General features: G+C 43.3%; 1 protein-coding gene across 1 annotated transcript in view; it reads left to right on the top strand.

The window, feature by feature from the left end:
- ap2s1 (adaptor related protein complex 2 subunit sigma 1) overlaps nt 1–23,213 on the top strand; it is a 65,450-nt gene extending 42,237 nt beyond the window's left edge. Inside the window, exons 3-5 of the mRNA XM_063059928.1 lie at nt 7,208–7,321; nt 15,491–15,550; nt 20,795–23,213. Of these exons, the coding sequence (XP_062915998.1) occupies nt 7,208–7,321; nt 15,491–15,550; nt 20,795–20,896 (276 nt within the window). The 3' untranslated portion in view covers nt 20,897–23,213. The remainder of the gene's footprint in view (nt 1–7,207; nt 7,322–15,490; nt 15,551–20,794) is intronic.
- The last annotated feature ends 253 nt before the right edge of the window (nt 23,214–23,466 follow it).

Below are 23,466 nucleotides of genomic sequence, written 5' to 3'. Positions count from 1 at the left end.
TTTTTATCTGGTCTTTCTTATATGCCTATCAGTCACCAATGGTCTCTTGTCATCCACCTACACCAGGGTTAATTTGTAGTAATTTTATAAACTACCAACATGCAAACTCTGCACAGCCAGCACCAGAGGTCAAGATCAAAGCAAAGATTTTTATTATTATTCTTGAACTTTAATGACCGATATACCCAAACACAGTGAAAAGCTTTAAGTCCTGCTGGAGAGTGAAGAAGAAGAAGAAAGCCCTTAACTCCAAGTGGAGTCATCGGGACACCGTCATGACGGTGCTTTGTTAGCAGGCTTTCTTATTTTTACCAAGCCGAGTTGCTAACTCGACACTCAACCCAGCACGGATGGAAAGTATGCAAGGGAGCCGGCTGGATTCGAACTCGGAAACCTTCACTCCGAAGTCCGGCACTGATGCCACTACGCCACCAACCGGCTACCTGCCGAAGAGTATTCACCTGATATTATTTTTGCAGCCTGTTACGTTAGGGCAACAATGAAGGTCCTCCATCTCTGTCGATGTTCAGGGCTTCCTTCGTCGTATCAGTGGCTTCCTGTTGATTTTCACTACAGTCAGTCATGCAGCTTCCAAGTGGGCACTCAGGAATACCATCGCATTCAGATGCAGAAAGCTTCTTCATTGCTGTTTCCGCAACAGTTTTGTTTTACCAGTCAAGGTTGTTAGCCCTGAGTTGAATCCCCACCCCCCATCCCCAAACCAGGAGGATTGGTGGACCACTTCTAATCTGACCTCGACCCTTTCACCTGCTTGGCATGGGTGGCCCTACCAAGAGTCAAAGCATAAAGCCCTGACTCCATCCAGCATAGGTCTCCAGGTTACTGAGGCACTAAGCCTCCAAACCATGACAAGGTTGTGGTCCTCTTGGAGGTTGGCTCAAAGTGTCAACTCTTGTTGCTAGTACAGAGGGAGGGAGGAAGTGGGGGGGTGCTTTGGGGTTTCTGTGTTCTTTGTTTTATGGACCTGTGAAAGTTGAATGTGAGGTTGTATACTGTATACACACTCCGATATTACAGTGCCTATAAAAAGTGTTCAGCACCCTTGGAAGTTTTCATGTTTTATTGTTTTAGAACATTGAATTACAGTGGATTTAATTTAGGTATTTTGACAAAGATTCTTTCATGTCAAAGTGAAAACAAATTTCTACAAATTGATCTAAATTTATTACAATTATTAAGCATAAAATAATTGATTGCATAATTACTCAGACCGCCCCCCCCCCATCAGTATTTAGCAGATGCACCTTCCACAACAATTACAGCCTTGAATCTGTGTGGATGGGTCTCTAACAACTCTACACATCTGAACACTGTAGGTTTTCCTCATTCTTCTTTACAAGGCTGCTCAAGCTCTGTCAGATTGCATGGGGTTCATGAGTGAACAGCCCTTTTCAAGTCCAGCCACAAGCTCTCAACTGGATTGAGGTCTGGACTCTGACTTGGCCACTCCAGAACATTAACTTTGTTGTTTTTAATCCATTCCTGTGTTGTAGCTTTGGCTTTATGCTTGGGCTCACTGTCTTGCTGGAAAACACATGTTCTCCCAAGTTGCAGTTCTCTTGCAGACTGCATCAGGTCTTCCTCCAGGACTTCCCTGTATTTTGCTGCATTCATCTTATCCTCTACCTTCACAAGTCTTCCAGCACCTGTTGCAGTGAAGCATCCCCACAGCATAATGCTGCCAACACCATGCTTCACAGTAGGGATGGTGTGTTTTTGATGATGTGCGGTGTTTTTGGCTTATGCCAAACATAGTGGTTAGTCTGATGGCCAAGAAAGTTGACTTTAGTTTCATCAGACCATAGTACCTTCTTCCAGCTGAGTTCAGAGTCTCCAGAATGCCTTCCGGCAAATTCTAGCCAAGATTTATTGGGAGTTTTTTTCAACAGTGGCTTTCTCTTTGCCACTCTCCCATAAAGTTGTGAAGCACCCGGGCAACAGTTGTGTATGTGCAGTCTCTCCCATCTCCACCTCTGAAGTTTGTAACTCCTCCAGAGTTGTCATAGGTCTCTTGGTGGCCTCCTTTAATAGTCCCCTTCTTGCACAGTCACTCAGCTTTGAGGATGGCCTGCTCCAGGCAGATTTACAATTGGCCATATTCTTTCCATTTCATGATGATTAACTTAACTGTACTCCAAGGGATATTCAGTGTCTTGGAAATGTTCTTGTATCCATCTCTGACTTGTGCTTTTCAATAACCTTTTCATAGAGTTGCTTGGAGTGTTCTTTTGTCTTCATGGTGTAGTTTTTGCCAGGATACTGTCTCACCAACAGTTGGACCTTCCAGATATACGTGTATTTTTACTACAATATATTGAAAGACTTTGGCTGCATACAGGTCTCCAAAAACAGATCTCCATTTAACTAAAACCAATTCTAAAATCAATTGGCTGCACCAGTGCTGTTTTGGTGTGTCATATTAAAGGGGAATGAATACTTATGCATTCAATTATTTTTTTGTTTTATAATTGTAATTAATTTAGATCATTTTGTAGAGATTGGTTTTCACTTTGACCCAAAATCTTTTTCTGTTGATCAGTGTCAAAAAAGCCAAATTAAATCCACTGTGGTTCAATGTTGTAAAGCAATAAAACATGAAAACTTCTAAGCAGGGTGAATAATTTTAATAGGCACTGTAAATGTACATTGAAACCTTATTCATTTCCATAGATCCTGTCTGACCTGCTGAGTTCCTCCAGCATTGTGTGTGTGTGTTGCTCTGGATTCTGTGTCATCCAGGTTATTCCATACATCGAGGTAGTCAAATGGAAAATAGAATAAAGCGTTATAGTTCCAGAGAACGTGCATTGCAGATAGACAAATAAAGTGCAAGGGACCCCAGAGCTGTGAGGCAACCGTTCATCCTTGTACCTCTCCACCTTTCGGCTCAATTCCTTTCATCCTCCCATCCAAAACAAGGCTGAAATCCAGCAAACTACCCAAGAGTGTAAATTTCTTAGAGTGTGGCAGGAGCTTATCCAGGTGACAGTGAGTTGGAGTTGTGTATTGAGAAGGATGGCTTCCCAAGTGTGTCGGAACTTCCACAAGCTCTGGGAAGACACAGTCAACAGGCAAATTAACACAGAGCTCTACTTCTGAATGTTTATCTCCATGTCCTTTTACTTTGACTGGGATGGCATTAGCCTACGTCACTTAGCATGTCCAGGATGTCACCTCTACTGCTCTCCAGCATGTGTGAGGGCAACCCTCAGACAACACGCCGGCCACTGCAGCAAAACCATGGGTGTTCCTGTCCACCCTGATACCTCTATCACGTCCTCAGATTTGTCCTGTTGTTTGCAAAGGATAGCACACATTTTGCTGAACCCTGCATGCAGCACCAATTTTTCATTACACACAGTCAGTCTAACTCCACGGTCACACATATTTACTGAAATTCACAGTTTTTTCTCAATTATTATGCATTGCATTGTACTACTGCTGCAAAGTCAACTGATTTCATGACATTAAGCCTGATTCTGATTTTTTTTTTATGGATTCTTATGGGTTTCTTGTATTTGTGGTTGCCTGTAAGGAGGTGAATCTCAAGGTGGTATAATGTATGCATACTTTGATAATAAATGTACTTTGAACATTGAACTTTAAATTACAGTACCAAAAAAAGCACTACTGCATGATTGCTGCAATGCCTTATCCTTCACATTCCTTTTTATTTTATCCAGACTTGCTAGTCTTAATTCCTTCCGCATTTCTCTAGAAAGAAAAGAGAAGCAAAACTTACATTTTATGCACACGCTGACCTCTAGCACTAGCTGTGAATCTTAGGGTTTCTCTATCCCAGAGAAATGTGGGGGCTGGATCATTGGATGTTGAAGAAAACAGGAAGATTATGTTTTTTTTTGGTTATGAGAAATTATGGGGAAAGTTGAGCTGCAGCCAAGCTCGGATCAGCAGTGATCTTAACAAACAGCAGATCAGGCCTTTGGGAGCACATGGTTTATTCATGCTTCAGATTCCTATGTTCCAGAAGAAATCCTCTTGTTCTCAGGAAATCAGAAAATGTTAATCATTTTAAAAGTGGTGTCATTGTTGTAATTTGGGAATTGGTAATGTTAAACTGGTAAATTTGGGAGAGAAGATTTGATTCAGTAGATAAGAATGAGTCTGTCAGGGTCATCTATTATATCCAATGCTGCAAGTGCAGACCTGACAGATTAGGAAACTGCTTTGTCCAGCAGCTTTGCTTTTCCACCACAAAAGGCAGGATTGCCCAGGGGGTGCCTATTTAATACGATTTCCATTCCCACTCCCTTCCTCTACTGCCACAATGAGGCCAAACTCAGGTTGAAGGAGCAGCACCTCATATTCCGTCTGGGTGGCCTCCAAACAGATGGCAAGAACATTGATTTCTCTCACTTTCAGTAATTACTCCTTCTCTCATCTCTATTTTCTATTTCTCATTCTGGTTACGTAGGTGGTGGGGTGGAGATTCGTCTCTACCAAAGGAGGTGTAAGGCGCTCCTTCCTTCTGCTAGCCTGCAGGTCACCCTTGGGCAAGGTGTAGCACTTGCTGAGCCCCCTGATCAGGGTCATGTGAAGCCGTGGGAGCAGGTGGTGGATGGTCGTATGAACAACTGGTGCATATCACAGGTCTTGGTTATGCGACCACTGATACCAAGCAGACAATCTCTTAAGAGTATTGATAATGGCTGAGGGTCACCTGTCTTGTAAAGACACTGCCCAGAAGAAGGCAATGGCAAATTACTTCTGTAGAAAAATTTGCCAAGAACATCGTGGTCGCAGAAAGACCACGATTGCCCACATCATACAATATGGCACATAATGATGATAATGATGATTCTTGTTACCCTTTCACACCTTCTCCTTGTCAATACTGCCCATCATCTCCCTCTGGTTTTCCTCCTTTCCTTTCTTCCATGTTCAACTGTCCCCTCCTATCAGATTCTTTCTTCTTCAGTCCTTTACCTCTTCTACCTATCACCTCCCAGCTTCTAACTTCATTCCCCCTTTCCCTCACCTGGTCTCATCTATCGCCTCCAGCTTATATTCCTCCCCCTCCCCCTCCCATCTTTTTATTCTGGCTTCTTCCCCCCTTCCTTTCCAGTCTTGATGAAGCGTCTCAACCAAAATGTCGACTGTTTATTCCTTTGCACAAAAGTATTGCTCAAGATTTCCAGCATCTGTCGAATCTCCTGTACTTGTGAACTGTACAGGCTGCCTGCTTCCCTCCTCCCTACTCTTAAAATCAAAAGTGAGTGTTTCCTGACAGTCCAAAAGTCAATCATGTTTTCCAATGAAGGGCGCCAAGAGAGTTCCATTGCATCTTATCAGATAATGCTGTGGGGTCTTTTGTACCATACCTGCAAGGTTTAATATTTCATCTGTTGGAGCAGCACTATTTATGAGATGAGGTGAGCTACTGGTCCGCAGAGAAGCACTAAATTTGTACCATATCCAAGTCTTACATGATATACACATAGAGCAGAGAAAAGATATTTAACTCTAAAAGGTACTACAAAGGAAGTGTTGGAAATGCCTAACTGGTCATGTGGTGACTTGTGGGAGAGAGAGAGAGACTGGTAGCACTCTGGGTGGATGACCTTTTGATTATAAGGACCTTAACCTGAAATATTAATTCTGTTTACTGCAGATGCTGGAAATCTAGAGCAATGCACACAATGTGCTGGAAGAGCTCGGCAGGTCAGACAGCATCTGTGGATGGGAATAAACAGTCACTATACTGGAGCAAGACCTTTCATCAGGACTGGAAAGGGGGAGGGGTAGGAGGAGTCAGAATAAGAAGGTGGGGGGAGGGGAGGAAGAAGTACAAGGTGGTAGATGATAGGTGAGACCAGGAGAGGGAGAAGGGGTGAAGTTAAAGAGCTGGGAAGTCAATTGGTGAAAGATAAAGGGATGGAGAAGGAAAATCTGATAGGAGAGGACAGAAGGCCATGGAAGACAGGGAAGGGGGGGGGAGCACCAGAGGGAGGTGATGGGCAGGTAAGGAGAGAAAGTGTGAGAAGGAAACAAGAATGGGGAATGGTGGAGGAGAGGAGGGAGGAGGCAATTACCAGAAATTCGAGAATATTAGTTCTGTCTCTATATATAAGTAAGAAAGGTAGTGTTTGTACCAAGTGTTAGGTGACTGTAGTGGAAATTTTACTTAGATAAATTCATCCAAAGGCTAGGACCAGAATAAAATATCACAAGCAAACTTCAGACAAAGTGGGGATCATATTGCAAATAGGGAAGAAAATATCATAGAATAGCTGCATCACCCATCTGTTCCTATTTCTGGTTCCTCTCCTAACCTCCCTTCCCTTTACCCATGTTCCACACTGTCCTCTCCTACCAGAATCCATCTTCGTCAGCCCTTTGTTTCTTCCGCCTCTCACCTCCCAGGTTAATCCAAATGAAGTGGGGGTGGTAATCAAAACACAACACCGCAGCTGGAGACTGAAAACCTGCTATTTGTTATTGTTCAACAGCTGATTCAGATATTCTGCCGATGTTGCCGTGCTGTTTTCGTTCCTTGCACGCATTCTATTTTCATTATATTAATGGTGTGTAATAATTTTTACAGTGAAGTACATTAGTGTGATGAGCAAGTCAAAAGTCAGTGGATTTGCTGCCCCTGACTGATGGTTGTCCCTCATGTCTGATGATGGCAGGAAGGCCTGTGCAAGGGAGTTTTTATAGTGGAAAAGCTGTTGCACTGGGGCAGTTCCACTCTCTCAACCCTATAGGTCCAGGTCCAATGGTATAAATGAGCATCACCATCTAGGTTCTTCCTTGGTTTCAGTGGATGACCTTGATGTCTTTTGTGCCTTGTCATGCCCTTCGCTCTCCATGGAGCCTTGCAGTACCACCTTCCTACTCACTGTAGGTCTCATCTGTCCAGTCCGCCGGAGCTGACTTTGCAGGCGAGAACAGCCATGTCCCCATCTCACCGGGGTATGAGGCCCGTCTATCCTCACATGGTTTACCTCGCCTGGTGAAGCAGTGAGCCAGGATGTAGCTGCTGTCGCAGGCAGATATCTATTTGGAGCCACAGGTGTGAGTTGAGTGTCCAGTGGGGACCAAAGGTGAGTGAGCTGCCTCAGAATGGACACGACAAGCTCCTTCACCAGAGATGCCCCTCCCTGGACACCCCATTCACCCAGACTACACTTTACTTACTCATTTTTTTCTGCTATATTTGCAGTTTCGAAACTTCAAGATAATTTATCGACGCTATGCTGGACTCTACTTCTGTATTTGTGTAGATGTCAACGACAATAATCTGGTCTATCTGGAAGCTATCCACAACTTTGTGGAGGTAAGAGACAACTGCATTTGAATAACATTCACACGATTTCTAAAATACAACTTTTGTGATTTTGACCCTAAACAGGAGATGCCAAATTTCATTTGGCCCATCGAGTCTGCTCCACCATTTCATCATGGCTGATCCATTTTCCCTCCCAGCCCCAATCTTCTGCCTTCTCCCCGTATCCCTTCATGCCCTGACTAATCAATAATCTATCAACCTCTGCCTTAAATATACACAATGACTTGGCCTCCACAGCCAACTGTGGCATCAAATTCCACAGATTCACCACCCTCTGGCTAAAGAAATCCCTCCTCATCTCTGTTCGAAATGGACAGCTCTCTTTTCTGAGGCAGTGACCTCTGAGGTGAGGGAAGCAATGAAGCTTGGTGCAGCTTCCACAAGGGCTCGGTGGAGAAGGACCAAAGTATAAGGTTATAATCATAGGGCACTACAAGATAGAAACAGGCCCTTTGGCCCATTTAATTTGTGTTATTATTCTGCCTAGTCCCATCAACCTGCACCTGGACCATAGCCCTTCATACCCCTCCTATTCATGTACTTATTCAAACTTCTCTTAATGTTGAAATTGAACTTGCATCCACCACATCTACCAGCAGCTTGTTCTTCTTCTACTGGACAGGCAGGGGCAGTGTTGGGTGAGGAAGTCCCTCAGTTAGTGTAGTAGAGTGACATACTGTGGGGCCACATGAGTGGCAGCAGTCCTCTTGGCTTTAAGGAATATAATAGAACACTATTCAATGTACGTCAATGAGATAAGAATGAAAATGGGTTACTCTTATAAATATACAGTATCTTTATTATGGATATAACAAATACTTCAAGGTAGACTTTGTAAAGTCATCAGTCATTATCACATATGGTTCATTCAATGAAGGATTATATTTTTAAGAGAAAGAATAGTATGAGATGTTGTTAAATTGTCAAGACTTCTAAATCCAATGACCGATTCACTGTGCTGGAGAAATAGGGCACAGGAGATTCACCTGAACTACAGCTTAAGGTAAATCACAATCACAAGAAAGTTTGCAGACAGGAATTCAGCAGGTCAGGCAGCATCTATGGAAAAGAATAAACGGGACTGATGAAAGGTCTCAGCCCAAAATGTCAATTGTTTACTGTTTCCTATAGATGCTGCCTGACTTGCTGATTTGCTCCAGCATTTTGTGTGTGTGTGTTTGTTGCTACAAGTTAAGGTGTTCCATCAGGTATTAGTTTGATGGAGAGCTATTCCATGAGCTGCTGTACCGTCCAGAGCTTTGCAATTGCTTTATTTTATTTTATTGAGAAACAGCACAGCGTAGGCCCTTCCAGCCCTTTGAGCCACGCTGCCCAACAATCCCCCAATTTAATCCTCTCTTAATCAAGGGACAATTTACAATGACCAAGTAACCTACCAACCAGTACATCTTTGGACTGTGGGAGGAAACTAGAGTACGCCGGGTGAAACCCATGCAGTCACAGGGAGAACATACTTAGAGGCAGCAGCAGAAATTGAACCTGGGTCGCTTGTGCTGTAAAGCGTTGTGCTAACCACTACACTACTGTACTTTATGGTGCTGACGAATTCTATAATGGTGTGTATGGAAGCCCCATACTTAACCTCAGACTAAGTAGTCTTCCTTTACACTTTACACAGGCTCGTATATCTAAAGTGCCAATTTGGATAAGGTGACAAAATACCACAGTTTTGGCAGGAAGTCTGTGAAAATAGTACATCTACACAGAAGGGTTGCAGTTTCTGAGGAAGTTTGTAATTGCTTGCTTCCTCCCTTTTAGCAATTGTGCTTGTATCTCAAGTGGCAGACGGGATGTCACCAAGGTTGGGCTCTTAAGATAAATCGGCAAGAGTTGTCTTAGAGTGGACTTAGAGAGGATGTTCCGTATAGTGGGGGAGTCTAGGACCAGAGGACACAACCTTAGAATAGAAGGATGTACCTTTAAAACAGAGATGAGGAGAATGTTCTTTAGCCAGATGGTGGTGAGTAAACAAGGTAGATAAGTCACCTCGACCAGATGACTGCACCCCAGGGTTCTAAAAAAAGGCAGCTGAAGAGATTGTGGAGGCACTAGTAATGATCTTTCAAGAATCAATGGATTTTGGCATGGTTCTGGAAGACTGGAAAATTGCAAATATCACTCCACTCTTAGAGAAGGGAGGGAAGCAGAAGAAAGAGATTATAGGCCAGTTAGCCTGACTTCAGTGGTTGGAAAGATGTTGGAGTCTATTACTAAGGATAAGGTTTTGAGATACTTGGGAGACACCAGATAAAATTGGCCAAAGTCAGCATGGTGTACTAAAGGGAAAATAATTGCCTGATAAAGCTGTTGGAATTCTTTGAGGAATATACAGGCAGAAAAAACAAAGGAGAGTCAATGGATATTGTTTATTTAGCTTACCAGAAGGCTTTTGACAATGTGCCACACATGAGGCTGCTTAATAAAATAAGAGCCCATAGTATTACGGCAAAGGTATTGGAATGGCTGGAAGATCGGCTGACTGGCAGGAGGTAAGGGGGGCCATTTCTGGTTGGTTGCTGATAACTAGTGATGTTCCGCAGGGGTCGGTGTTGGGGCTGCTTCTTTTTATGTCAATGATTTGGATGTTGGAATTGATGGCTTTGAGGCCATGTTTGCAGATGATACAAAGATAGATGGAGGGGCAAGTGTTGCGGAAACAGGGAGCCTGCAGAAGGACTTAGACAGATTGAGAGAATAGGCAGATGTAATATAGTGTAGGGAAGGGCATGGTTATGCACTTAGCAGAAGGAATAAAGTCATGAATTGTTTTCTAAGTGGGACGAAAATTCAAAATCCAGAAGTCCAAAGGGACTTGTGAGACCTTGTGCAGGATTCCCTAAAGGTTAATTTGCAGGTTGAGTCAGTCGTAATGAAAACAAATAAAATGTTGGCATTCATTTCAAAAGGACTAGAATATAAAAGCAAGGATGTAATGCTGAGGCTTTATAAGGTGTTGGTCAGACTGCACTTGGAGAATTGTGAGCACTTTTCGGACCTTTATCTAAGAAGGGATGTGTTAGCATTGGAGAGGGTTCAGAGGAGATTCACACGAATGATCCAAATGAAAGGGTTAATGTGTGAGGGCCTGTACTCCCTGGAGTTTAGAAGAATGAGGGCAGATCTGATTGAAACCTTTCAAATGTTGAAAGGCCTAGATAGAGTGAATGTGCAGCGGATGTTTCCAATAGTGGGGGAGTCTCGGACGAGAGAGCAAAGCCTTGGAATACAAGGACATTCATTTAGAATAGAGATAAGGAAAAATTTCTATAGCCAGGGAGTGGTGAAACTGTGGAACTCATTGGGTATATTTAAGGTGGAGGTTGATAGGTTCTTGATTAATCAGAGTGTCAGAGGTTACAAGAAGAAGACAGAAGAATGGGGTTGAGAGGGATAACAAATCAGCCATGATGGAATGATGCAGCAGATTCGATGGGCTGAATGGCTGAATTCTGCTCCTATGCCTTATGGTCTTATACCGCCATTCCTCCCTCTTCCATGTACCTATCCAAACTTCTCCTAAACGTTGAAATCGAGCTCGCATGCACCACTTGTGCTGGCAGCTCATTCCACACTCTCACCACCCTCTGAGTGAAGAAGTTCCCCCTAATGTTCTCCTTAAATATTTCACCTTTTACCCTAAACCTCTAGTTCTTATGTCACCCAATCTGACGGGAGAAATCCTGCAAGTATTCACCCTATTTATTTATTGAGATACAGTGCGGAATAGGCCCTTCCAGTCCTTCGAGCCTTGCCACCCAGCAATTCCCCGATTCATTTGTGAAAATGAACCCTACTGTGTCTTTCTAGTTAACAAAAGCTCCAAAAAGTATTATAAACTACTGAGCAAAGGCTTTTTATTATCTTAATCAAGATTCATTCCTCTGTCTGTGCCCCGCTCCATGCTACCAAGATGCTGACTCACAATGAGATTCATTTTCAAAGTGACAGGTTTTATTTATTTTATGTCTGGGCGTCTGTTTTAAGTTGGTTCTCTCGTTCTCTATTAATCCAGTGCAGTTGATAAGCAATTAGATTTCGAAGTCTTACCAATTTACTCATACCCAGCCTGAGAGAGAGCTTAATTGTATTAGCACTGTTAACAGTTGTGTTGAGTCGTTCTTGTCACGATTAACAGCGCACTGACAATGTTTCCTCACACGCTGACAAAATGTTTGCAAGTAAACTGCCAGGTTGGGAGAACAATTACAGTCATGAGATTATGATCATCTACATCATATGACACAGCCCATAATGATGATGTCGTACGACACGGCACATAATGTTGATGATGAGCTCAACCCTGATCTGCAACAAGACAATAGTATTAACTTTGGAACTTGAGAATGATTTCCCAGGAACACTGGACCAGAAGTAGACTATCTGGGCTCACAAGCCTGGGCTTATCTTCAGTAAATTTGCTGCTTACTCCATTGTCTTTTTCTTTCATATCATCTTTGGTTAAAGATCTACCAAGCCTGTTGCCTGATGATTAGAAATAAATACATTGAACATTTTCAATTAAATCACCCCTTTTCAATAGAAAATTCAAAGAATACAATCTTCCCTTACAATTTAACCTTGGAATCCAGGCATTATTCTGTTAAATCTGTCATGAAATCCTCCCAAGGCCAATATACCCTTCTATTCAGAAACATGGCGCAAAATGATGATGTACATAGAGTTATTATAGTATGAAACTGGGTCCTACAGTCCATCAAGTCCACACGGACCATCAACCGCCCGTATAGTATGCTAGCAATTCAATCACCAAGATCAAATATAATCTTCACAGTGCAAGGATCGAGGTTATGATCAGATTGCATTGAGAAATGGCATGTCACAATGTAATTGCATCTTCCAGCCAGCAGTGGCAATGTATCAGCTTACTCGTGGGACGGTAGAAATGCGTTTTAGAAAGTTTAGAGGCAGTAGAGCTCAGAATCAGCAAACTTGAGAAAGTCTGTAGCCTGTTGATGCTTGGAAATCCAAAGCAACACACACAACATGCTGGAGGAACTCAGCAAGCCAGGCAGCATCTATGGAAAAGAGTAAACAGTCAACGTTTTGGTCCAAAACCCTTCTTCAGGATCTTGCCAGTATGCATAGTCCCATCTACCTGCACCCAGAACATAGCCTGCCATACCTCCCTCTTCCATGTACCTATCCAAACTTCTCTTAAATGTTGAAATCAAGCTCACATGGACCACTCGTGCTGGCAGCTCATTCCACACTCTCACCACCCTCTGAGTGAAGAAGTTTCCCCCTAATGTTCTCCTTAAATATTTCACCTTTTACCCTAAACCTCTAGTTCTTATGTCACCCAATCTGACGGGAGAAATCCTACAAGTATTCACCCTATTTATTTATTGAGGTATAGCGCGGAATAGGCCCTTCCAGTCCTTCGAGCCACTCCACCCAGCAATTCCCCGATTTAATCCTAGCCTAATCACGGGTTAATTTACAATGACCAATTAACCTACCAAATGGTACATTGTTGGACTGTGGGAGGAAACTGGAGTGCCTGGAGGAAACCCACGCAGTCATAGGGAGAACTTACAAACTCCTCACAGACAATATATCCCTTATAATGATGGATACCTCCATAAGATCTCCCCATATTCTCCTGTGTTCCAGGGAATGAAGTCCTTGTCTGTTCCACCTTCTCCGGTATCTCAGGTCCTCAAGTACTGGCGACATCCATAGGATTTAGAATTGGAAAGTGTTGACATAAATTGGGTCCAGATGTGATTTTTCTTTTACACATTTGGAAACTTAAGGGTCAAAGGCCGTAGCTGACCAGGGTTGGGAAAAACAAGATCTACAATTCCATAGACTTCTCATAGTCTCTCAAAGCACTTCCCTAAATAAGATACTTTTGCATTGTAGTCACTTGTAATTTAGGATATCCTGCAGCCTATTTGCAAGCAAAGGGCGCCACAAACAATCACTAGAAAACCAGTCCAAGTGCTGTTGACTGAGGGATAAATATCAGTCGCACGATGGTTGGTATAACTGTTCCATTGATAAGTCAGGGCATCAGGGAAAAGGCAGGAAAATGGGGTTGAGAGGGATAATAAATCAGCCATGACGGGCCAGATGGCCTAGTTCTGCTCCTATGTCTGTTGCTGTTATGGACCTTTCATGTCTACACTCACTCCATTCTACAGTTAAGGAGTCTAAGACCAGAAGGCAAAGCCTCGGAATACAAGGATGTCCACTTAGAACAGAGATGAGGAAAAATTTCTTTAGCCGGATGGTGGTAACTCTGTGGAATTTTTTGCCACAGGCATCTACACAGGCCAAGTCATTGGGTATATTTAGAGCAGAGATTGATAGTTCTCGATTAATCAGAGCGTCAGGGATTATGGGGAGAAGGCAGTAGAATGGGGTTGACAGGGTCATGATGGAATGGTAAAGCAAACTGGATGGGCCAAATGCCTAATTCTGCTACTTTGTCTTATGGTTCCATGGGATCTTTTAGGCCCATCTCAGGGATCTTAGTTTAATGTCCTATCCAAGAATGCCATCACCAGCAGTGCATCACTTCCTAGGTACTGTAATGTGAGTGGGTGCTCAGGTTCTGATGTGGAACTCGAGGTTCCAACCTTGTGACTCCGTTGAAAAGCTCAGCAGTGGTGGAGGTGACAGCCATCTTAGCTGTCTAAAACCACAAGGATTGCTGGTGATAAAGACTGGGTGCAGTGAACTCTTCCATATCTTCTGTTATGAGCAGATAACATGATGGTACAACATACGCAAAAAGCTGGAGGAACTCAGCAAGTTAGGCAATATCGATGGAGAGAATAGGCAGTCAATGTTTCGGGCTGAGACCCTTCCTCTGGACTGTAATAGAATGGAGGCAGAATCCAGAAACCTTCTGGTCCCATACCAGTTTCTTTCATTCCAGACGACTGTCTCTACACCTCCATGGATTCAGTCTAATCTACTGAGTTCCTCCAGCATTGTGTGCATGTTGCGCAGGATTTCCAGCATCTGCAGAATCACATATGTTGAACATTATGGTACAGCTCCATTTCATTTAACGAAGATGATTTAGTCATTTATTTATTTAGCGATACAGAGTAGACCCTTCCATCCCTTCGAGGCATGCCATCCCAGCAACCACTCAACAAATGCGAATAACCCTAACCTCAGAGGACCTGGAGAAAAGCCATGTTTCCCACAGGGAAGACGTACAAGCTCCTTACAGTGAACGCTGGTATTGAACTCCGGAACACCCCAATCTGTAACAGCATCGCACTAACTGCTTACACAACAGTGGCGCCCAATCTAATGTGTGTGGGAGACAGAATTTGAAGCATAGATGGAAAGGGGGAGAAATACTTAGAAAGAAGCATCAAATAAATACAAAGAACTTAACAAGAGTTGCCGAGTTAGGCTTTGATGGTCATTAAAGCTATTAGTTGGATGTTATATGGAAAGCATTGTGTGGATACGTCGCTACCAAAGCAGGAGTAAGTCCCTCCTTCCCTCCGCTAGCCTGCAGGTCATCCTTGGGCAAGGTGTAGCACCTGCTTAGCCCCCTCGACATAAAACCATGGAGCAGGTGGAGGATGGTCGTATGAGCAGCCGGTGCAGATCACAAGTCCTGGTTATGCAACCACTGACACCAGGCAGACACACTTTGAAGAGTATTGATAATGGCTAGGGTCAACCGTCTTGTAAAGACACTGCCCAGAAGAAGGCGATGGCAAACCACTTCTTTGGAAAGGTTTGCCAAGAACAGTCATTGTTGTGGAAAGACCATGATTGCCCACGTCACACAACATGGTGCATAATGAAGCGTAAGTAAGGTATTAGGAGAATCTTCTAAATATTGCAGCAGTCAAAGGGTTCCGGCCCGAAACGTCGACCGATCTTTTCCACTGATGCTGCCCGACCTGCTGAGTTCCTCCAGCGTGTTGTGAGTATTACTGTACATGAGGAATTTCCTGGAAAATAAACAGAAGATGTTCTCAATCCACATACTTTCTAGTCCTGGAGTCTTTTTTCCAAATATAATTACTGCATATTTCCTTCAGCTGACATGAAATTTAGCAGTCTCTGATCAAGCATATTATAGAGAGTAAATGTAGTGGTAAACCTTATTTTATCTTCTGTTTCATCTCATTTCAGGTTTTGAATGAATATTTCCATAATGTCTGTGAATTAGATCTTGTCTTCAACTTCTACAAGGTAGGTCAGTGAGTGTGTGGATAAATAATGTGCTTCTGCTTGTTGCTGAGGGTTTTAGAGCTTCAACAACTCACGGAGAGTTTTCCTGTGATCCAGTAACATGGGTAAGGCACTCAGAAATAGTTGTTCAGCATTAGAAATACATTCAGTGGCCTCTTTATTGGGTACCGCTGTACATCGCTCATTAATGCAAATATCTAATCAGCCAATCACATGGCAGCAACTCAATATATCAAAGCATGCAACACACATCAAAGAGGACGAAGGGTCTCGGCCTGAAACGTCAACTGTATCTCTTCCTAGAGATGCTGCCTGGCCTGCTGCGTTCCCTAGCAACTTTGATGTGTGTTGCTTGAATTTCCAGCATCTGCAGAATTCCTGTTGTTTGCATCAAAGCATGCGGACCTGTTCAAGCAGTTCAGTTGTTGTTCTGACCAAACATCAGAATGGCAAAGAAATGTGATCTACTTGACTTTGATTGTGGTGTCAGAAGGGGTGATTTGAGTATTTCTGAAACTGCTGATCTTCTGTGATTTTCACACACAACAGTCTCTAGAGCAGGGGGTCCCAATTGTTTTAATGCCAAGGACAGACCCCTACCATTAACAAGGGGTCCATGGACCCAGGTTGGAAAACCCTGCTCTAGGGTTCACAAAGAATGTTGCAAAAGCAAAAAGCATCCAGATCTGTGGGAGAAAGCGCCTTGTTAATGAGAGAGGTCAAAGGAGAATGGCCAGATTGGTTTAAGATTACATTGCGGCAACAGTAACTCAAAACGCCACATTACAACAGTGGAGTGCAGAAGAGCATCTCTGAACACACAACCCATCGAGTCTTGAAGTGGTTGGTCTACAGCAGCAGAAGATCTTGAACATGCACTGAATGTATGCCTGAGATTATTTGGGCTCTTAAATCTTTCTGTTTTCCTTTGCTCTTTGCTTTGTTGTCCCATTGTTGAATGCAAAAACTCAACATAGGATTCATCAGTTCAGCACCAGTATGTTGACACTGCATGAGCCACAGTCGAGGGCATGGGTTCCCAACCTGGGACCCCGCACCCCTTGCTAAGTAGTATTGGTTCATGGCATACAAAAGGTTGGGAAGCCCTGGTTTAGGGTTATACAGCATGGAAGCACCAAGACTATTCCACTGTCAAGCACCCCACACTAATCTTTCTTGTTATTCCCCACAAATTCCCATCGACTGCCCCCAGAGCCCACCTCTTACCTACTTCCGATGGACAATTTATGGTGACGCACATAATGTAGGAGGAAGTGGAAGAACCTAGAGAATCACAATGCAGTCTCAGGAAGAGCATGCAAACTCCACGTATATAGCAACAGAAGACAGTATCAAACCACTATGCCACCTGAGATTTGCCTTCATAACAACTACAGGACTGTACAAAGGTCTAATGCTCATATATTTAGCTAAGATGCCTAAGACTTTTGCACAGTATTGTATTTGTCAACGTGGAGCAGAGAGCGAGTTTGTAAATCTGGTGGGAGCAAAGGATGTTGGGAATGGCGAGGAGGGAGAATGGTGGGAGGGGTGTGGGACAGTTGGCAGAGAAAAGTGCCAGGGCAGGGGGTGGTGTGGGCAGGTCGCAGGGAAGGAGTGCTAGGTTGTAGGTGGGGGGGGGGTGGTGGCACAACACATCATAATATGAACTACAGAGTCCAATCCAGAAACTGCGTCAGTTAAAAATTTCTCTGCGAATCTGACTGTTTCACCAATTTACTGTGGATCTTTTTGACTTCAGAAGATTCAGAAACCCAATAACGTTGTTCAGTCTTGGTGATTGGGGGCGTTAGTCAAATTTCCAAGCAGGATAAAACCATGTAGCTTCAGAGTGGATGTCAACAGCAGCCATGGGAAACATTTAAGCAATTGATAGAAAGATTTACCTAAAACTGTTCTTCAGAGTTGGAAACAGGAAATAACATGTGCCACATAATTTATTTAAGGCATTTGTGCAGCCCAGCTGAATAAACTGGCTTAGTCTGTGCGGTGTGTTCCTTTTAAGCAAATTATGGTCACATGCTGAGATCTACTGATATCAATCGTAGACTAGAACACCTCCACCCTTTTAGCGGTACAGTTTGCAGCTATACCATAGTGTGGAGGAATGCTCCTTGCCAATCCCTCAAGGAGGTGTGGTAAAGTCAAGAGAAGGTGCAATTACTGAAGCAAATTGTATTTGTTCAGCCTTTTCTAATTGTAGGGGGAAGTAGAAAGGAGGCCCAGAAAAAGACACATGTCTGTGAAGTTGAAACAGGAATGAAAGATTTGTTAACTTCTGTTTAAATTTATTGCCTCAAATGACTCCCATGGCTTCCTGTAATTACCAGCACTTTGTGGCCACTTTATTAGGTACATCTGTATACCTGCTCGTTAATGCAAAAATCTAGTCAGCCAATCAGGTGGCAGCAACTCGATGCATAAATGCATGCAGACATGGTCAAGAGGTTCAGCTGTTGTTCAGACCAAACATCAGAATGGGGGAAGAAATGTGATCTAAGTGACTTTGACTGTGTTGGTGCCAAATGGGGTGGTTTGCGTATCTCAGAAACTGCTGATTTCCTGGGATTTTCATGCAGGAGTTTACAGAGCATGGTGAGATAAACAAAACATATCCAGCGAGCGACAGTTCTGTGGGCAAAAGCGCCTTGTTAATAAAAAAAACTCTGGGGAGAATGGCCAGACTGGTTCAAGCTGAGAGGAAGGGGACAGTAACTCGAATAACCACAGAGATGTGCAGAAGAGCATCTCTGAATGCTTGAAGTGTTTGGGATACAACAGAAAAAGACCAATAACATACAGAAATGCACTTAGTGGCCACTTTATTATGTAACACCCATACCTAATGTGGGATACATCTCTACCAAAGGAGGTGTGAGGTGCTCCTTCCCTCCGCTGGCCTGCAGGTCACCCTTGGACAAGGTGTAGCACCTGCTTAGCCCCCGATCAGGGTCACGTGGAGCCATGGGAGCAGGTGGTGGATGGTCGTACGAGCAACCGGTGCAGATCACAAGTCCTGGTTATGCGACCAGTGACGCCAGGCAGACAATCGCTGAAGAGTATTGATAATGGCTGGGGGTTGCCCAAAAGAAGGCAATCGAAAACTACTTATGTAGAAAAACTTGCCAAGAACAATCATGATCATAGACCACGATCACCCATGTCATATGACACAGCACATGATAATGATGACATACCTAATAAAGTGGCCGCTGAGTGTACAGGTATATCGGAAGTACACAGCTCAGGGTGCATCTTCCACATCCATCTCCACTTTGAATAACAAAATCTATAATAATTCTTAGGGTTTCATGCACCTACCTATAACCTTCACTGAATCCTGTATAACAACATTAAATCTTGACTGCAGCTAGTTTGAGGGTGACATAATTGTATCCCTGAGGGCTCAATTTGCTGTTTCTGTACCATTGTTTTAATCTTATCATTTATCACAGACCCTGCAAAATGCCACACAGCCCTTTGAGCAACCAGTTACTGAATCTCTCTAAAATCCAAGTAGGCTCGCTGTGTCGGGACAGGCATAAGGAGTTAGGGAGCATTGTGCTTATAGAAAAATTCACTACGTTTTCTCCTTGGAATATGGTGTTGTGCATTAAGAATGAAGATCTGCATTTTTTTCTGGCCTTTATGAAGCTTTTATCGTCCATGTTATATGAAATGGATGATCATAGTCTTTCCATGACTATGATTGTTCTTGGCAGATTTTTCTACACAAGTGGTTTGCCATCGCCTTCTTCTGGACGGTATCTTTACAAGACGGGTGACCCCCAGCCATTACCAATACTCTTCGGAGATTGTCTGCCTGGCGTCAGTGGTCACATAACCTGGACTTGCGATGTGCACCGGCTGCTCGTACGACCATCCACCACCTGCTCCCGTGGTTTCACATGACCCTATCGGGGGTCTAACAGGTGCCACACCTTGTCCAAGGGTGACCTGCAGGCTAGCGGAGAGAAGGGGCAGCGTATGCCTCCTTTGATAGTGATCATCCTGACACCCAAGGTTCTGCTGATGTTGGAAATCCAGAATAACTGAGACACACACACACACATACATACATATACACACACACACACACACACACAGCCAGAGGAACTCAGCTGGTCAGGCAGCATCTATGGAGGGGAATAAACAGTCAACGTTAGGGGCCGAGACCCGACAAATCAGGCAGTCCTAATGAAGTGTCTCCAACTGAAATGTCGACTGTTTATTCCCCTGCCTGAGTTACTGAGTGTCTCCAGCATTCTGTGCGTGTTGCTGTTGAAAAAGGCATACTGACCCATTTTCGTAAAGGAATTATAGTAGGAAGCTTATGGCAGGACCTTCAACATCAAGGAATGCTGCCACAGAAAGTAGCATCCATCATCAAGGACCACCACCACCCAGGTCATGGTCTCTTTTCGCTGCAGTCGGGCTGAAGGTTCAGGAGATCAGGACCCACACCAACAGGTGTAGGAACAGTTATTACCCCTCAACCATCAGGCTCTTGAACCAGACAGGATAACCACTCACCTCAATACTAAACTGATTCCACAACCTATGGACTCACATTCAAGGATTCTACAATTCATGGTCTCAATTTTACTTATAATTTATTTATTATTATTATTTATTTTTCTTTTTGCGCTTCCACAGTTTATCTTTCTCATATTTCTGTGTAGTTCTTCATTGATTCTATTGTATTTCTTTGTTCTACTGTGAGTACCTGCAAGAAAATGAATCTCTAAAATGAATTAATATGTAATATTAATTAGTATATGGTGACCTATATGTACCTTGATAATAAATTTACATTGAACCTTGATAATTTACCATGGAGCTGTCGGGCTGAAATAGCCTATGCAGTTTGGGTGACACAGCAGTGTAGTGATTCACACAAAGCTTTACCGTACCGCCGACCCGGGTTCAATTCCTGCCGCTGTAAGGAGTTTGTACATTCTCCCCATGACCATGTGAGTTTCCTACGGGTGCTCCGGTTTACCCTCACAGTCCAAAGGCATTCTGGTTGGTGGGTTAGTTAGTCATTGTAAATTGCCCCGTGATTAGGCCAGGATTAAATTGAGGGATTGTTCGGTGGCACGGCTGGAAGGACTATCTCCACACTGTATGTCAATAAAAAATAATAAATAGTACTACATAAAGATCTGTGGTGGAAACCAGTGATATTTCTGTAATGATGCCCCCACTTTTCTCTGTTTGCAGGTGTATACAGTGGTGGATGAGATGTTCCTAGCTGGAGAGATCAGAGAAACAAGCCAGACCAAGGTGTTAAAACAACTGCTCATGCTACAGTCCTTGGAGTGAACATCATAAGGACACTTCAGCGAGAGCAGCTTAAATGCAAGCTCCACTGGTGCATATGTGTGTGTGTGTGTGTGAGAGAGAGAGAGAGTGTGTGTGAGGGAGAGAAAGAGTGAGAGAAGAGCAGAGAGGAATGAATGTAAACTATAGGGAACAATGAATGTTAACCCAGTTACTGCAGGACAAAGACCACTTAATCCACCTGAAACGTCCTACAATGCTTCACAATTGATTCAGGAGTTAATCTGGTTGTAAGGCACTTCTGGTTATCTGACTGTTGATTAATTAGTATCCATATACTGTACAGTACTGGGCAAAAGTTTTAAACACATATATATAGCTCGGGTGTCTCAGTTCTTTGCACAGTACTGTATTTGTCAACGTGGAGCAGGTATGGCAGGAGCAAAGGATGTTGGGAATGGTGAAGGTGGAGCACTGCAGGAGGGGGGTGGGACAGGTGGCAGAGAAGGAGTGCCAGGGTCGGGGGGTGTCACAGGTGTAGACACACTCAGCCCTGGGACACCAAATAAGGTCATTTGACTCCGAACAATTGGTTTATTGATCATTATGGAATGTCTCTCTGGTGCTTCCCTATCCCTCCCCGCTCCCTTCCCCTTTTCCCAGCCATAATTCCCCTCTCCCTGCCCCCCTCCCACTCTCAGTCCACAATAGAGACCCATATGAAAATCAGGTTTATCATCACTCAGATATGTCAAGAAATTTGTTTTTTTTGCAGCAGCAGCAGTACAGTGTAATACATAAAATTACTACAGTCCTGTGCAAAAGTCTTAGGCAGCTTAGCCCAAGAGTTTTGCACAGTACTGTAACTCTGCCTTGCAAATACTTGGTTCAGAGCAGTGTGGTATATCACCAAGAGAGCACATGTACAGTTACACTACAATGTCCATAATGTGAACTGAGGCACCAGACCAAGTGCTCATTGGTAGAACACACCCCACACAAACCAAGTTAGTGTTGTCATTGGAAGTTAATGTGAAGGCACGGAGGAATTTTCATATTCTGCCTTTGTTACATTTGCCCACGTTGTCCTGACTGAGACAGTCATTCAAAATACTGGTAATGGGACCAAATTTGATCTGAAATTCATGTGAGAATCACACTTAAAATGATGTGATGAATTGCTGCCAAGGTGTTGTTTAAGATCACCAGTCAGAGCTCCAAAAAGCCAATACGCTTTCAACTGTTTGCACATTTTTGCTGACTGTTTGACGACTTCTTGTTTCAAAGAAGCTAAGCTATTCAGCCCCAGATTCAAAGTTACCTTGAGCTGCTACCTATTTGAGTTTATCACTGAAATTTCTGACTGGGAATTCGGACTTGTTGCTGGAGTACTATTCTGTGCATATTTTACACCCCACAGCACACCTTGGCCCTGTGACATTTATTCTTGGCCTAACAGCTCTCTTCTTTGAAGGACGGGGTTTTCCACAAACACATTTGAATGTCGCTCAGGGGAAACTGTAATGGATGCAAATCACCTGTCAAATAGCCAGAATTCAGGAACCAGTATTAGTTCACAGACATCAGTGTTTTATATATAATTATTACATCAAAGTGTCTGATTATTGTTCACTACCCACTTTCTAATCCCCCTGCCCCCTCCCAACCAAAAAAAAAGGAAGTGCAGTTTGTGATAATTGAACCACTTAATAAAACTACACGAGAACCCACTGTAGAATCAATTTGCTTGAATCCATTGACTGGATCCCCGAACAAAAGTGACACCGCTGACTGTCAGCATGTTGCTCATTCCTGCTAATTAGCACCGAAGCCTCTGGATCTATGAATAAGCGAAGCAGTGAAAATCCTTCCAGCTCATCCGATTTGCAGAATAAATCTGTACGTCAACTGAAGAGTCCCTATTCCTGACTTAATTCATTTGGTTACAGGGTTGTGTTTCTCTGATTGGCGTAACCTGTACTTGGATAAAGCAAAATGCTTCTCTGACACTGTTTTAAATTTCTTTTCAATAACATTTGCCCAGTCCTTGTTTATTGCATTTGAATGGAGTTCACGTGTGTGGAGAGATTTCACTTTTACTTATTGAGCCAAAATGTTGTAATTATCAGTAGAAATGTCCTGTTATGTGGAGGCAGTAACCTGTCACAATAAATGCAAGAAGTGTTCCTTGTGTGTTTTGAAAGAAGCAACGTCAGCTAAGCGTCTTTGGGAAGCCTTTGTGAAGCTTTACTAACCTGCTGGGGGAGTTAACCACGTAATCCAGCCTGATTCTTCCCCCCAGTGTGACCCCAAGGGAATGCTTTTCACCACAGGTGCTGACCTTCAGATGATCCCTTAAAGTAAGAACTAGCTGCGCACCTGCAGGTAGATTGTAAATAACCGGTCAAGAGATTAAATATCAGCAAAATCTCACTTTCTGCAATTAAAATCATCAAACTATGTGGAAAAGGAGGGGAATAATCCCTCGTGCCTTATCCCAGTACCGCTTAAAACCAGATGATTGATTTCATGTTACAGTTTATAAAAGCTCATTGTGCGCAGATTGACTGCCACACTTCTTAAGACTTCCAAGTTACTTCAGCTGTTAAACA

Source organism: Mobula hypostoma, chromosome 10 (assembly GCF_963921235.1).
Source record: "Mobula hypostoma chromosome 10, sMobHyp1.1, whole genome shotgun sequence".
NCBI classification, from domain to species: domain Eukaryota; kingdom Metazoa; phylum Chordata; class Chondrichthyes; order Myliobatiformes; family Myliobatidae; genus Mobula; species Mobula hypostoma.
The sequence above is the reverse complement of the archived record's forward strand: the minus strand, read 5'-3'. Positions and strand labels throughout refer to the sequence as shown.